Source organism: Trichosurus vulpecula, chromosome 2 (genome assembly GCF_011100635.1).
Source record: "Trichosurus vulpecula isolate mTriVul1 chromosome 2, mTriVul1.pri, whole genome shotgun sequence".
NCBI lineage: Eukaryota > Metazoa > Chordata > Mammalia > Diprotodontia > Phalangeridae > Trichosurus > Trichosurus vulpecula.
The window spans coordinates 457339991-457354679 of record NC_050574.1 but is presented as its reverse complement, the minus strand read 5'-3'; the positions used below and the strand labels follow the sequence as shown (position 1 = coordinate 457354679).

Sequence of the window (14689 nt, the reverse complement as noted above, 5' to 3'; positions counted from 1 at the left end):
GCTTTAAAACCTCCCAATGAGTACACACCACTTACTGAAGCCATAAGGTGCCCACATGGGATTAAAGAATGCTCTAAATCGTTAGTATTGTGTATAGCATTATACTAACCATGGAATCATGATGAAATAATTCTCAATTAGAATTCACATACAGTTAGAAAAAGCATAGAGCTTGCTTCCTTCTAATTTTTGAACTCTTTGGGGGGGAGAACTTCCAGTGTGGAAGTTCCCTCTAGTGATGCAAACAGACAACCTGTCTTCAATATATAGTCTTAGGGAGTTCTCTGACAGGCTGACTGTGGTTGTGGCTTGCCCGTGGTCACAGAACTAGTGTGTGCTATAACAGTAGAGGCAGGTTGAACCCAGAACTTTCTGACTCCAATGCCAGTCTGCTATTCATTATACCACACTACCTCTCAGTACTTAATTCCAAATAAGATGGAAAAAAAATTTTAAGGAAGCAAAAAATGTTCAGTGTCCTGATGACTGAGCTGGCTTCATTTGAGGCAGCTAGGTCGCACACTTCATGGAGTGCCAGACGTGGAGTCAGAAAACCACGAGTTCCAATCTGGTCTAAGACACTAGCTACGGGATATGGGGCATTTTTTAAGTGATATGCACGATGCGTTCCTTCATTACTGCAGACCACTGAGGCTCGCTAGTCATTTACAGACTAATACTCCTCCTTCCAGACCCTCATTTAGAAAACCTCATTTTAAACATTGACTGTAATACTATTTTAAGTGCAAGGAAGAGGATGAGGAGGCTGACTTCCTGCCCCTCCCCTATTTAGTTGTTGTAGGCAAAGGATTTCGTCACGAGGGATGAGGTTTTAACATGGTAACAACGTGTTAAACTACCTGTAAAATTGTGGCCGTGCCTTTCCGAGAAGTGAACAAGTCTCCTGAACAAATCAGAAGGGGCAACATGTGATTGGCAAAGGACAAAACCAGATTAGCCCTGAGGGAGTTGTGTGCATTTGTGGGAGAACGCGCCCCAAGTTTTGTAGCTACTATTCTCAAAACGTCATTGTAGTAAATCCATGTGCCATGACCTAATTATGATGACTTAAGGGGAAGCACACAAGGAATTAGCGTTGAGTGAAGCCCAGCGGGTTAACCCTAGAATCCTCGGGGACATCATCACTGGCAAAGCCATCATCCTACTAGTTCGAGTTTACGGTTGAAGGGGGACCCCAGATGGTATGGTACATAAATAACTACCCAATTCCATACTGTGGACAACTAATGGCCCCAAACAGCATCGGTTTACAAACAGTACACGTTTCAAACTCAACGTGTCCAGAACTGAAATGATTAAATTTCCCACCCAAAACTTTCCTTCTTCTAAACCTGTTTCTGTCGACAGCACCACTTTGCTCCCAGTCACCCAACCACATGACCTCATGGGATCCTCCATTCTTCACTCAACCCACATATCCAATCTATTGCCGAACACCACTGGTTCTACTTTCACGATGTCGTTCATATATGTCCCTTCTCTCTGCTCATACCTCCACTCCCCCAGTTCAGGCCCTCATCACCTCTTGGAGTTACAACAGCCTGATTCAAATACCCCTATCCTTGAACCAATTTTCCACTCAAGCTGCCAGGGCGATTTTTCCAAAGCCTAAGTCTGACCAAACCGTTCTCCTGCTCAATAAGCCACAGTGGCTCCCTATTACCTCCATGATACAATACAAAATTCTCTGTCTTGTAATTAAAGCTCTTTATAATCTGGCTCGTCTTATACCTTAACCCTTTCATGGACTCTACAATGCAGCTACACAGGTCTATTTATAGCTCACCCAACATGGCATGCCATCTGCCATCTCTGCTTTTGTACTTACCCCTGCCTGCAATACTCTGCCTCTTTACCTCCACCTCTTAATTCCCTGGTTTCCTTCAAGACAGTTCAAATTGCAGCCTTCTGCTGGGAGGCCCTTCCTAGCCCCCTGCAGCTGCTAACACCTTCCCCTTTCAGGTTACCTGAAGCCACTCTATCTATTTTCTACTGCTGCATGTATTTCCATGTTGTCTCCTCCATTTCAGCATGAGATCCCTGAGAGCAGGGGCTATTTTGTTTGAGTTTTTTGCCTTTCCCTGTACAAGCAGTGCTTAGCAGACTGCCTGACACAAAATAAGGGCTTTACTGACTAAATAACTGACAAACTGTGAAACTGTGTGCAGCAGCTTGGAGGACAAATAATGCATCTCTCTTAAACGGCCTCTGTCACAAAGAGAAAAAGTCCTTTTTGCTCTTCCATGGAGTTTCAGCTCATGGTAATTCTGTACCTAGTCATCCTTTTATGAAAACAAGGTCACAAATGAAGTGGGTAAAGAGCTTCTTCGAAGAAAAGAAAGTATGGGATGAGAAATCAGGCCATGTTGAATTCCTGGATTTTATACTAAAATGGTAAAGCAGTTCATAGAGCCCTAGAAAGGTTGAGCTGGAGAGCCAGGAGAACAACATACACAAAGACTAGAACAACACAGATGGAAAACAACAACTCCCACAAATCAACCGAAAGTGGATGTCACAAAATTACAAAGAACAAGCTTGGCACCAAGGAAAAGATTTAAGAAAATATTTCCTTCTGCCTGCTGCAGATGGAGAGGTCCACAGGTGTGGAAAACTCACAAACTGTCAGATTGCATCCAATGCATTGATTGATTTTTCTGATTTTTCCCCCTTTCTCCTCTTTTTCTTTTTCCTTTGTTATAAGAGACGGCTTTCTGGGAGGGGAGGAAGGATACAGGGGGAAATTTAGGTGATGTAAAAACAAAAGATACCAATAAATTTAAAATAAAAAAGAAAGAGCTAAAAGGGGCCCTAAAGATCATCTAGTCAGACCCCCTCATTTTACAGAAGAGGAAACTGAGGCTTGGGGAGAAGTGACTTGACCAATATCTCCATCTACTATTTAAAAAGTCATCCTGACCACTGTTTTCAGTTACCAAAGCCATCGACCTAAAGAGAAGATCTGACCACACTACTCTGTAATTAATAAATTCCAGGGGCTACCTATTACCTTCAGAATCAAACAGAAAATCCTCTGCTTGGCTTTTAAAATCCTTCATAAACCGGCCCTTCCTGCCTTTCTGGCCCTTTTCTCTTTTACTCCCTTCCATGGAACTCTAGGATCCAGCAATACTGCCCTTGCTGTCCCTCCCCCAAGACATTCTATCTCCAGACTCCATACATTTGCACTGCTTGTCCCACATTGTGGGAACACTGTCCCTCCTGGCTTCCCTCTAGACTTAGCTCAGATCCCACCACCTTCTGCAGCAGGCCCTTTCATTGCCTTTCACCACTACCACAATCCCTCAGGGATTACTTCCCATTTACACTATATATATTTCTTATATTTACCCAGTTGTTTCCACGTTGTCTTCACCCTTAGAAGGTGAGCTCCTTGAGGACAGGGACTGTTTTCAACTCTCTGTATCCCCAGTGCTTAGCACAATGCTTCGCATCCAGTAAAGGCATAATAAATGCTTGTGCAGGGACTCACTGGCTGTTCTCCATTCTCATATTTGTAGACTCTTAGTTTTAAACTCTTCCTATTCTAAACATATCCACAATTATTTCACATGACTTTACGTAATTCCACTCTCCTGTACAATAACCATAAATGACCCAGTCAGCTAGTGACAAACGCTAAATAGGACTCGGGTCTCTCCAATGCCCACCTGGCACTTATACCCCACAGTACCTTAAATGCTTCAAGCCAAATCCTAGACTCAGATTATAGAAGGGGATGGAGATCTAGGTATGTGGCACAGATCAAAAGAAGCTAATGTTTGAAAAGAGAACAGCTTCATACGGATTTTGTACACAATGCAAGGTGTTAGTAGCATATCTAAATCTGTGGTCGTTGGGTCTATTCGAAACAACCTCATCATTTTCTGCTCTGACCACTGCAGAAATTAGCCAACAGCTGGCTCATTCTGGCTCTGAGGCTTCAAGTTAAATTCCTGCAGTCTAAACAGCCTCCTTCCTAACAAAGACAAATAAATCTGGGCCACCTTCGGGTATCACATGGTGTTTTATTTGCATGTGAACAGTTCTAGAGTCGTAGCACCTATCCTTCAGACAACAGTTCAGGCAGGACCTGCTCCCTCCCTGGCAGATGACAGGGGGAGAAGTTCTTTTTAAAACGCCTGCTTTGCATTGAGATAAGGTTTATAGCCATGGCAAGCGATATGTTATCCACCCAAATGCCAGCTGGGCTTCCATTCTTTTTTGCAGGCTGGATTTTTGGAGAAGAACCAAAAAGTACAGCTTTTCTTTCTGTAGTCTAACATATACTGCAATCCACACAGAAGCACCCTGTGGTGTAGCCCTGGATCAGGTGTCAGAAGACACGGATTTGAAAACTGGCCCTTTCCATTTATTATCCGTGTGACCATGGACAAAGACCTTCAGATGCACTCTGGTATAACCCTGGATCTGGTGTCAGAAGACACAGATTCGAATCCTAGCTCTTTCCATTTATTATCCGTGTGACCATGGACAAAATCCTTGAGATGCACCCTGTGGTGTAACCCTGGATCTGGTGTCAGAAGACACGGATTCAAATCCTAGCCCTTTCCATTTATTATCCCCGTGACCATGGACAAAGTCCTTGAGATGCATCCTGTGGTGTAACCCTGGATCAGGTGTCAGAAGACACGGATTCGAATCCTAGCTCTTTCCATTTATTATCAGCGTGACCATGGACAAAGTCCTTGAGCACCAGAGAGCCAATAACCACCGTGAGCACACGCAGCAGAAGCAGTAAGCTCTCGGGGGAACTCACCAGCCAGCTGAAGGAGACGTACAAAGCATGCTGCTGACGAGTCACAAGTCTAGAATGAGAGCTCAGTCACAAGTAGGTGGCATGAAAGCTGAAGAACCAGGTGCCAAACACAGGGGACCCTCAGAAGCATTTCTCCTGGGTCCATTAAATGCCAACACTGTCAACGTTTCCCAAGTCATCAGCTTCCGCAAGAAGGGCCTTCCCCAGATCTCTTCCTTCTTCGTGCCTTCCCTCTGAGACTGCCCCCAATCTGTCCCACACCTATGCGGTCTGTACACAGGCACTTGCACATTGTGTCTCTCTCCTGAGACTGTGAGCTCCTTGAGACTGTTATCCCAGCACTTGGCACAGCGCCTGGCACATGGCAGCCTCTTAATAAATGCTCGCTGACTTAACTAAGAGAGAACCCAATCACTGACTTTTCTTAATGGAGTTGGTGGCTAAAAAGAGTTTTGGAAGATGCAGGGAATGATTCATTTTGGTGGACTGCTGAAAGACTGAGCAGGCAAACACTTTACTTTGTTTCAAACCTTAATATGATTTTCTTCTTCTGTAGGAGAGTTTCTACCATATCACTCTTAGGAATATAATGCATGCTGGGAAAATTTATCACCAGTTGACAAGTGAAAATGAAGGCGTTGAAAGCCAATTCACAGAAGAACAACTCGTCCAGGGTGATTTCACTTGGTGAGCTCATCGGCTCCCATACATTCAATTATGTCTATTCTGATGATTCTCAAATCTACTTACCCACCCCCAACCCCTAAGCTGACTTCCAGTCTTGCAAGTTCAACTGCCTACTGGACGTCTTGAACTGGATGTCCCACAGACATCTTCAACTCAATTGGCAATCAGACTGTAAGGTTCTCTACAGCAGTAACTATCTTTTTCTTTCTTTTTCTTTTAAAGGCAGCTGGCGATACCTATGGTGGACAGAGCACCGGTCCGTGATTCTAGGACCGCTGCTCTCTCTACTTCACCAGCTGCCTTTATTTTATGCATTAAAGACATTATTTTGAGAAAGGGTCCATGGGCTTCTCTAAACTGCCATAGGGGTCCAAGACACCAAAAAAAAGTTACTAACCCTTGCTCTTGATAAATGAATTAACATAAACTTAATTTTTAAAAATCTGTTGGCATCCAAAGGATTTTTCATGGTATATCTATCTACACAGTTGTGAGAAAACTTCTGAGTAGCATGGAATCCACCCTTCCGCCTCCCCCCCCCCCGAAAAACCCTAAAAACCCTTTAACTAGAGTGAATACTCAACCCTACACCTACAGGAATCCCCAGGCAGAGTCAGCTTTCTAGCTTTAACTCAAACCTGAACCTCATGAACTCTTAATATCTTTATCCACCATCACAAGTTCCTGTCCCAAAAGTAGGAGACACAGCTCTGGGTCAAAAATTTCGTCCATGAATAGGATATTTGACAATATTTAGCTACTGAATAAATTTAATCCAAAATACCAAAACACGATCTGCTCCAACAAAACATATCCCCATCTTATCAAAATCAAATAAGATTCTTTGACACGGCTAGCTAAAACAGGGATGCAAAAGGCCATAGGGAAGGCCCAGTTCTTCCACATGAATCTTAGCAAATAAGTATCTGAAAACAACCCTAGAAAGACAAATAATAAAAACCAAAAAGAGAAATAAGATCATCCACTCAGTCTACAATTACAGAAAACCAAAGGCCAGAAACCAATAGACGTAAGTGGAAGGGTCTCACTAGGAAAGCCAGCACGAGTACAGGAAAGTGAACTTATCACCGTAAGAGACTGGTTAAGTCACAAACTCGTGAGACCTCTGTTTCCTCATCTTAAAATGAGGGGGCTGAGCTAGACGGCCTTGGAGCTATCTTTATGGTAGCTGGTTGGCCCAGTGGACAGAGTGCTGGGACTGGAGTGAGGAAAACATGAGTTCCAATCTGAACTCAGACATTTAATAGCTGTGTGACCCTAGGCAAGTCACTTAACCTCTGTTGGCTTGTTTCTTCAAAAATAAAATGGGGATGGTAGTAACAGCACCTACCTCCCAGGGTTGTTCCAAGGATGAAATGAGATAATAATTACAAAGCATTTAGCACAGTGCCTGCACATAGTAGCCACTTAATAAATGCTTTTTCCTTCCCTTTCCTTCCTTCCTTCCTTATCTCTAAATCCATGATCTTATGACTTATTTATATTTGGGCTGTGCTAATATGATAAAAATGACATTACTAAGTGAATTTGCAGATCTGGTACCACATGACTTTGTAGAACTAGAAAAATCCTTTTTTACAGATTTATCTAGAAGAACAAAAGATCAAGAAACTCAAAGTAAATGATGAAAAAGTGGGAAGGAAGGCAGTCTAGCAACACCAGGTCTCAAACTATACTATGAAGCAATAATCATCAAAACTATTTTGGAATTGGTTAAAAAAGGAGAGAAGTTGCTTATCAGAACAATACAAGGCCCAGAATAAATCCAACACAGTAGCAAACATCACGTTTGGTAAGCCCAAGGACTCCAGCTACCAGGAGAAGGAGTCACCATATGACAGAAGACTGGTAAAACTAGGAAACTGACTGGCAGAAATTAAGTGCAGACCAAAATTTGCTACCACATATGACAATAAGCTCCAAATGGATAAAGTAAAGGTTTATATCACAGACAAATTAGAGAAGGGAAGGAGATACCTTTTACAACTATGAATAAGGGAAAAGGTCTTGACCAAACAAGGAATAGAGAAAGAAGAGGAGGTAAAATGGATAATTCTGGGCACGTAAAATTCTTTCTTTTTTTTTGCACAAATACAATCATTGAATTTAGAATTATACAGGAAACAGCTAACTAAGGAAAAAACTTTGCAGCAATTTTCTGACAAAAGTATAGTATATAAGATATATAAGCAATCAGAATGAACATATAAGAAGAAAGGACATTCCAGAATAGATAAATGATTAAAGTCTACAAACGAGCAGGTCTCAAAAGAACCAAGGCAACAAGCTGTCAATAACCCAGTGGAAAATGGTCACTAATAACTGGAGAGAGGCAAATTAAAACAATTCTGAGATTCCAACTCACACCTATAAAATTTTCAAAGATGACAAAAAAGGGAAAATGAGAATTGTTGGAGGGATTATGAGAGGACAGGTGCACTAACTCACCATTAGTGGAGCTGTGAAGTGGTCCAAGCCTTCTCAAAAGAAATGTGGAAACATATACCCAAAGTCACTAACCTCTATGTGTATCTATGTACATGGATATAATGACTTTGGGAATATTGGTTCCACATGTACATATGCATACAGAGAGAAATGCGCACGCGCACGCACGCACACACAAGGTGTCCATAAAGTCCGTGTGCGACTTAAAATAGTTGTAACTTTGTAACTATACGTGACAGAAAGCATCTGTAACAAGGATTAGAAAGCTTGATGTATCTAGTTTATTTCTGTCCTGAGAAATTTTATGTTTATTTTAAGAAATTCAACTTAAAAATTACTTATTTTTCAGGATTACTGTTGACCATGTCTTCACTAGAGAGAAAGTAAACTGTGTTCTTTGGTTGGCTGAAATAAACTCTGCCACCGCTGTCAAAGTCTACCATTTTCTTGGCCTCCATATTTGCCAGATTAGAGTCCATTGATTTCTTTTGATGGGGACATGTGAAAACTAATGTTTATTCCACCACACCTTGATCTAAAGAAGTCTTGCCAGCTTGGATGACTGATGTGGCTGCTGACATTACTGAAAATCAGCTTGAAAATGTTTTCCACGAGCTACAGAATCGTATTACCCTTTGTATCGGTAATGATGGTGGACGTGTTGAAAATGAACAAGAATAATAAAAAAAAATTAAGTGTTTCTTCTTTCTTTTGCTTTTTGTAGATTCTTTCTATCACATATAGTTACAAAGTTACAACTATTTTAAATTGCACACAGACTTTATGGACACCATATATATATACATATATATGTATGTATGTGTATGTATTTATATATATATATATACACACACACACATATGCGTGTGTGTGTAAATATAAACCTAGACTGTGATGTGCAGCTGGCTGGACAACCCATAGAGATACATTCTAGATAAATTTTGAAGAGAAACCAACGAGTTGGGTCAAGAACTGAGTAAGAGGAAGAAACACAGGCTGGACTGCCTTTGGGAAATAGCACTGGACTAATAACGACCCCAAGCTTTCCCTTGAAACAAAGGCCTTTCTTTTTAATGTCAGAATTTTTCAGGCAACAGGAGAGGACAAAGTGATAGAATAACACGGATTCTAAGAATTAAATTCTCAGGTCCCCCAAAGGAGGGGAGCGAGTCTGAATGGGCTGTGACAATTACCAAAGAAGAATTGGGGAGAAACAGGATCAAAGACGTCGTCCGAGACAGACACGACTAGGAAAGGAGACAACCTAATAACGTGGCAAAAGAAAGGGAGGACGGCCAGACGAGCTGCGCGCTGCTGCTCTGTGGGCATCCAGGAACTGTCGAGTGCAAGGGTAACCTTTCTATGTCAAGAAACCCTCTGGCAGTCTGGTGAAGCCTATGGAGACCCTTTTAGGATAACGTTTTTAACACATAAAATACATCAGATTACAAAGAAAACCAATCATATTGAAATGAAGTTTTAAAAAAAATTTTAAGCAAGTTCATAGATCCCAAGTTAAAACCCCCTAATATGAAAGAAGGTCACTTTATAAAGAACTTATGGGAGGAAAGGGACAAGAATCACAAAAGATGAGAAGGCGTGGATGAGTTGTGATCAGTCCCTTTGACTTTGTATCCACATCCATCAAAGTACCTATAGGAAAAATTATGTGGAAAGTTTTTTCTTCCCGAAATCTGCTTAAAATTAAGGATTATTTTATGTATTTTAAAGTAAAAAACACATATAAGGTATCTATTAATCTTTATAAGATTAAGAACTAAAATGCTTTCTGGGATCAACTGCCATTCTCATTAATGCCAAGATAATATTTTTGAAAGCATGGTAGAAAAATGGACTGTTACTTAAAAAAAAAATCAGAACTCAAAAGCCTGATTTAATTGGCATAATTCAGTTGATAGGCATCCTTACACAACATAATTCACCTTGGTTGCTTTCCTTATATCTTCTTGTCTTTTTTTGACAAAAAAAAATTTCATCAAAGCCCCAGTGTATTCTCTCACAACAGTCCCTTCCTCCCTACGCCACCCCCTCCCAAATAAAACAAAACAAAACAGTGCAGTGCAGTGGGGCTAGGCTCCCACTGACAATAGAAACAAACCAGTGGCCATTTGCTTGGATCAGCTTACTCCATCAACTGCATTATATTAAGGTCCATTCTACCCTGTGTCAGAGAGACGAAATGAGGCTGCAAAAATAAATAGGACTGGATACAAAATGCTGGCATGGAAAAAAATGATTTTCACACATATAAACAGAATAAGTTGGAACCATTTCCCTATCTCTTGAGCCAAAAGATGTGAAAAAAGAAAGCTCCCTCTATCACCAAACCTAGACGTGTGACCAATGGTTGTATACTGTGGAGCAAATTAGGACCAGGTGGGGCTCCGGCACAAGAAAGTCACAAAAAATCATTTTTATAATTCAATTTGCAATGTAGAATGGCACTGTGGGGACCTTCACACTTGGGCACAACTGTCCCCTTTTGAAATCTGTTGTCATAAATTTGCTTCTGCTATTTCCTTTCTCTAATGCATAGGAGAAACTAATTTTTATTTCCTTGCAGGAGAAAAACAGGGATTCACCCAAGTCAATTCTTCTCTAGATGAAAAGTTTTGAATTAGATCCTAGAAATAGCACATCTCCCCCCACACACACATCTATGTCTTTCTGTTTTTTCTGCCACCTACACAAATGGCAGAACCTCAGAAACAACCACCCTGGAAGAACTTTCTGTCGCAAATAGCGTTTTGCTCATCGGCCAATTCAAGTCATTCTCCAAACACCTGCAAAAGCATCCTATGTATCTTAAAAAGCCACATCACCAAACAGCTCTATACCAAGGTCTCACCCTAGGGAGAAATGGCTGCATTTGTAAAATATGTTATCTACCAGAGTCCTGTAAAAGTACTATCAGAATCTAAAATAAATTTAAGATGCCTTTTTGTTAAAAATCCAAAGATTCTAGGATTTAGAACTATAAGGGACCCTGGAATCAAACAGGCAAAGGGTATTTCCCCTAGGCTTTGGTGAATACAGAGTTCACACATTTTGCTATCTATCTCCCAAGAAATCACTGTAGCAGCTAGCACAAGCAAGAATGCTCCACCCTGAAGAATAGTATTCATCTTTTTTTCCCTCCTGTTGCTAGGGAATAAAATTCTGGGCTGAAAAAACTGGAAGCACGGTGTGTATATATAGGACAAAGAGAAGAAACGTGAGGTTTGGGTCTTACTCCAACACTGCCTCTTGGTGAAGGCTGTATGCTTTGTCTAGGGGCAGGTACATCTTCCCATGTGTCACACATTTCAGATGATACACTCCAGACCTAAAATAAGAAGTCAATCAAGCCATCAGCCACACAGAATGAGGAAAGCATTAGAATGTTTAATGAAGGCTCTCTAATAACGAAAGTGACACTTTTCCATTCAGTCCACAGCTTCCACAATGCAATATATATATACACACACACGTGTGTGTGTGTGTGTGTGTGTGTGTGTGTGTGTGTGTGTGTGTGTGTATAAATGCATATATGAGCAAGGTCCGCCAATTAAATGTTAACTTTACATTTCACTTTGTGAAGACACAATTTAGGAATTAACACAAAGAAGAAAGGGGAAGCATGGGGGATTCTAGTCCTTGAATCAGTTTTGTTGCACCTAAATCCACGAACTGAAAATCGCCTGTAGGATCACTCTTATCTGCAGGATTTACGAATTCAGGTTTGCTCAGTTTCACCATATCCCTCACTCGACTGTTTTAGCTATTTTTTCCCCACAAACTATTTTTAGATATTGCTGTTGCGGAAGTCTCTGCAGTTTACGAGCAACAGCATAAAGCTTAAGATCTATGTAGGCACCTTGAGGGCAGGGCTGTTTCATTTTTTTGTTTTGTTTTGTATGTTACAAGTGCCTGGCACAGTACCTGGCACAGAGTGGGTGTTTAATTAATATTTGTTGAATTCAGCTGAACTGAAGCCCTTCAGACTATAGTGTTCCTTTGCAAAAAGAGAGAAGGTAGGAAAAACCAGAATTTGGCGAGACTACCAGACACATAATAGAAATGCCAGAATCTGGAGGTTGGATATATCATATTAATTAAGATTCAAACTTGTTTTCCAACTGCTGAAAGAATACAAATAGAGCTTACAACATGCGGTCAAAATAACAAAATATATGCTAAGAATTTTAACTCAATTCAGTAAATGTGGATTAAGTCACTACTGTGTGCACAATACCACCCTGGGAAATGAACAAGTTCAGACTAAGACACGGTATCTACCTTCATGGGAGTCACAATCCAGTAAGGAATATGACAGACTCACAAATAATTGTTAACATAAATATAGATGGTGAGTACGTAATGGTGAGTAGAGGGAGGGTGGGGAGAGTACCTAAGAGGAGTGGCACATGCAGCCTGAAGGGGAAGAGGTTGTTTCTGACAGTGCTGGGGTAAGGTTTCATGAAGATGGCATCTGAGCTGGGTTTGAAGCAACAGGCTAACTCTTACACCTATTAGCTGTGTGACCATGGATTCCTCACTTAACTCGTCTGGGCTTCAGTGTCCTCATTTGAGAGACGGAGATAGTAATACGTACGCTAATTGACATTAATATTACTGGAGGCTAGGTGGTGCAGTGGATAGCGCACCAGGCCTGGACATAGAAGACTCATCTTCCCGAGTTCAAATCTACTCAGACACTTTCTAGCTGTGCAATGTTAGGCAAGTCATCTAACCCTGTTTGCCTCAGTTTCCTCACCTGTAAAATGAGCTGGAGAAGGAAACAGCAAACCGCTCTAGTATCTTTGTGAAAAAAAAACCCCAAAATGGGGTCAGGAAGAGTTAGACACAACTGAACAACAGCAACATGGTACTTAAATTGTTTTGATCTTCAATAAGAGAATATCCAAGGGTGGGGAACCTGGGACCTCAAAGCCACATGTGGCCACTTGACTGAGTCCAAATTTTACAGAACAAATCCTTTTATTAAGTGGATGTGATGTGTGAAGTTTGGATTCAGTCAAAGAGCCAGACTTGAGGACCCAGAGGGCCACATGTGGCCTTGGGGCCACTGGCTCCCCACCCTGGATCCCTAAAGCACTTTGAGAACTTTAAATTAGACCCTTCTATCTTCAAAGTCTAGCAATTCCCAAGAGAAATCACCTAGCTCCTCTCCATGGGGAGTGGTCTTGTCTTTTTTCCCATCTTTGTTGCACCATCCCCCCTCCCATGTCATACCCTACCTGATCTCCCCTCCTGCTTTTGTCCTGCTATTATAAAAAATGTAAACTTCCCTAAGGATTGTGAATTCTTTGTTTGTTCCGGCTTTGAGTTCCACATGCATGTTCACTCCTCTTGTAAGAAATCTAGTTTTCACGTAAGTTGCATGAAGGTATAAGCTTCATGAAGGTGCGATTTCCTGTTGACAATGTCAACATACACTGCAACAGGAAACAGAATGACTGGGAAAGCACTGGGCAACGGCGCAGCTGGGCTGAAGAGCCGAATACATGTAAGAGGAGAACGGTATGAGAAAAGACTGGAGTGCAGAGTGTGCCAGATCTTGGAGAACTCTGTGCACTAACTAGACAAAAAGAGTCTGACTGACTCAGCAGACAACTGGGAGCCACTGGAGAGCTTGGAGCAGAGGAGCGACAGCATCACCCCATCTCTGAGCAGGGACTTCATGTATCTCATCCTTGTGACATTCTAGCTCGGCTTGAAGACCTCCAGGGGAGCTCGCTACCTCCTAAGCCCACGTCACTTTTAGGCAGCTCTGATCATGAGCAAGTTTCTTCTTCTCTGCGACTTCCATTTGCCATAGGCCAGTGTAAGGAGGGATCTTCATTCTATATTCTGGGGCAATCTAGCCCCACTTCAGATTCTTGGAAGCGGCCACCATCTTCCTACATGTGTCTCTTAGCAATAGTGCGGTGTTTTACGCAGCCTTTTCTGGCTGTCGAGTCTCAGTGCTGGCTCGGACTGAACCAGCGACCTACTAAACCCTCCAGGCCTTTTTCACACAAATGGGGGTCTCCTCAACTTCCCGATCCTGGGGCTGTGCAGTTGATACTCTGATGCTACATTTACCTAATTAGATTTCCTATTATTTGGCCCACCGTTTCTGCCTTCTGAGATCTCTTATGGATCACAACTCTGTCACCCAGAGCGTGAGTTATCCTTCATCCATCCCTGCGTACTGCAATAAGTCAAGCCAACAAGCGCTCATTTTACACCTACTATGTGCTAGGCACTGGGGATGCAAAGAACAGCCAAAACAAAACAAGAGTCCCTTCTCCCAAAGAGCTGACAGCCTAATGGAGGTGACAACACGCAAACAACTATGCGTAATCAAGGGGGACATAGGAAAAGCTGGAGATAATCCCCACGGGAGGAATACACAAATTTCATCTATCTAGGGGTGGGGAACCTGTGACCTCGAGGCCACACGTGGCCCTCTAGGTCCTCAAGTGGGGCTCTCTGACTGAATCCCAACTTCAGAATCCAAATTTTTGATAAAAAAAATGTTCAACAGAAGAGGGCCGAGAACAGATCCCTGTGACATCCATCCACTAATCTTTGAGGCAAGTCATTCAGAGAGTCCCACATCAACCTAACTTAACCATCAGGTTAACCATTAAGGTGGCTTAGTGGACAGAATGCTCGTCCTGGGGTCAAGAGTAATTAAGTTCAAATCCTTCCTCAAACAATTAC

General features: G+C 41.9%; 1 protein-coding gene across 4 annotated transcripts in view; it reads right to left on the bottom strand.

Moving 5' to 3' along the window:
* The window catches only part of SH3KBP1 (SH3 domain containing kinase binding protein 1), a 455989-nt gene that overhangs the window by 285609 nt on the left and 155691 nt on the right, over positions 1-14689 (bottom strand). Inside the window, exon 1 of one of the 4 annotated variants that reach the window (XM_036745611.1) lies at positions 11211-11297. The exons of the other annotated variants lie outside the window; for them this stretch is intronic. Within the exon in view, the coding sequence (XP_036601506.1) occupies positions 11211-11282 (72 nt within the window). The 5' untranslated portion in view covers positions 11283-11297. Of the gene's footprint in view, positions 1-11210; positions 11298-14689 lie in introns of those variants that run through there. 4 annotated transcript variants of the gene reach the window in all.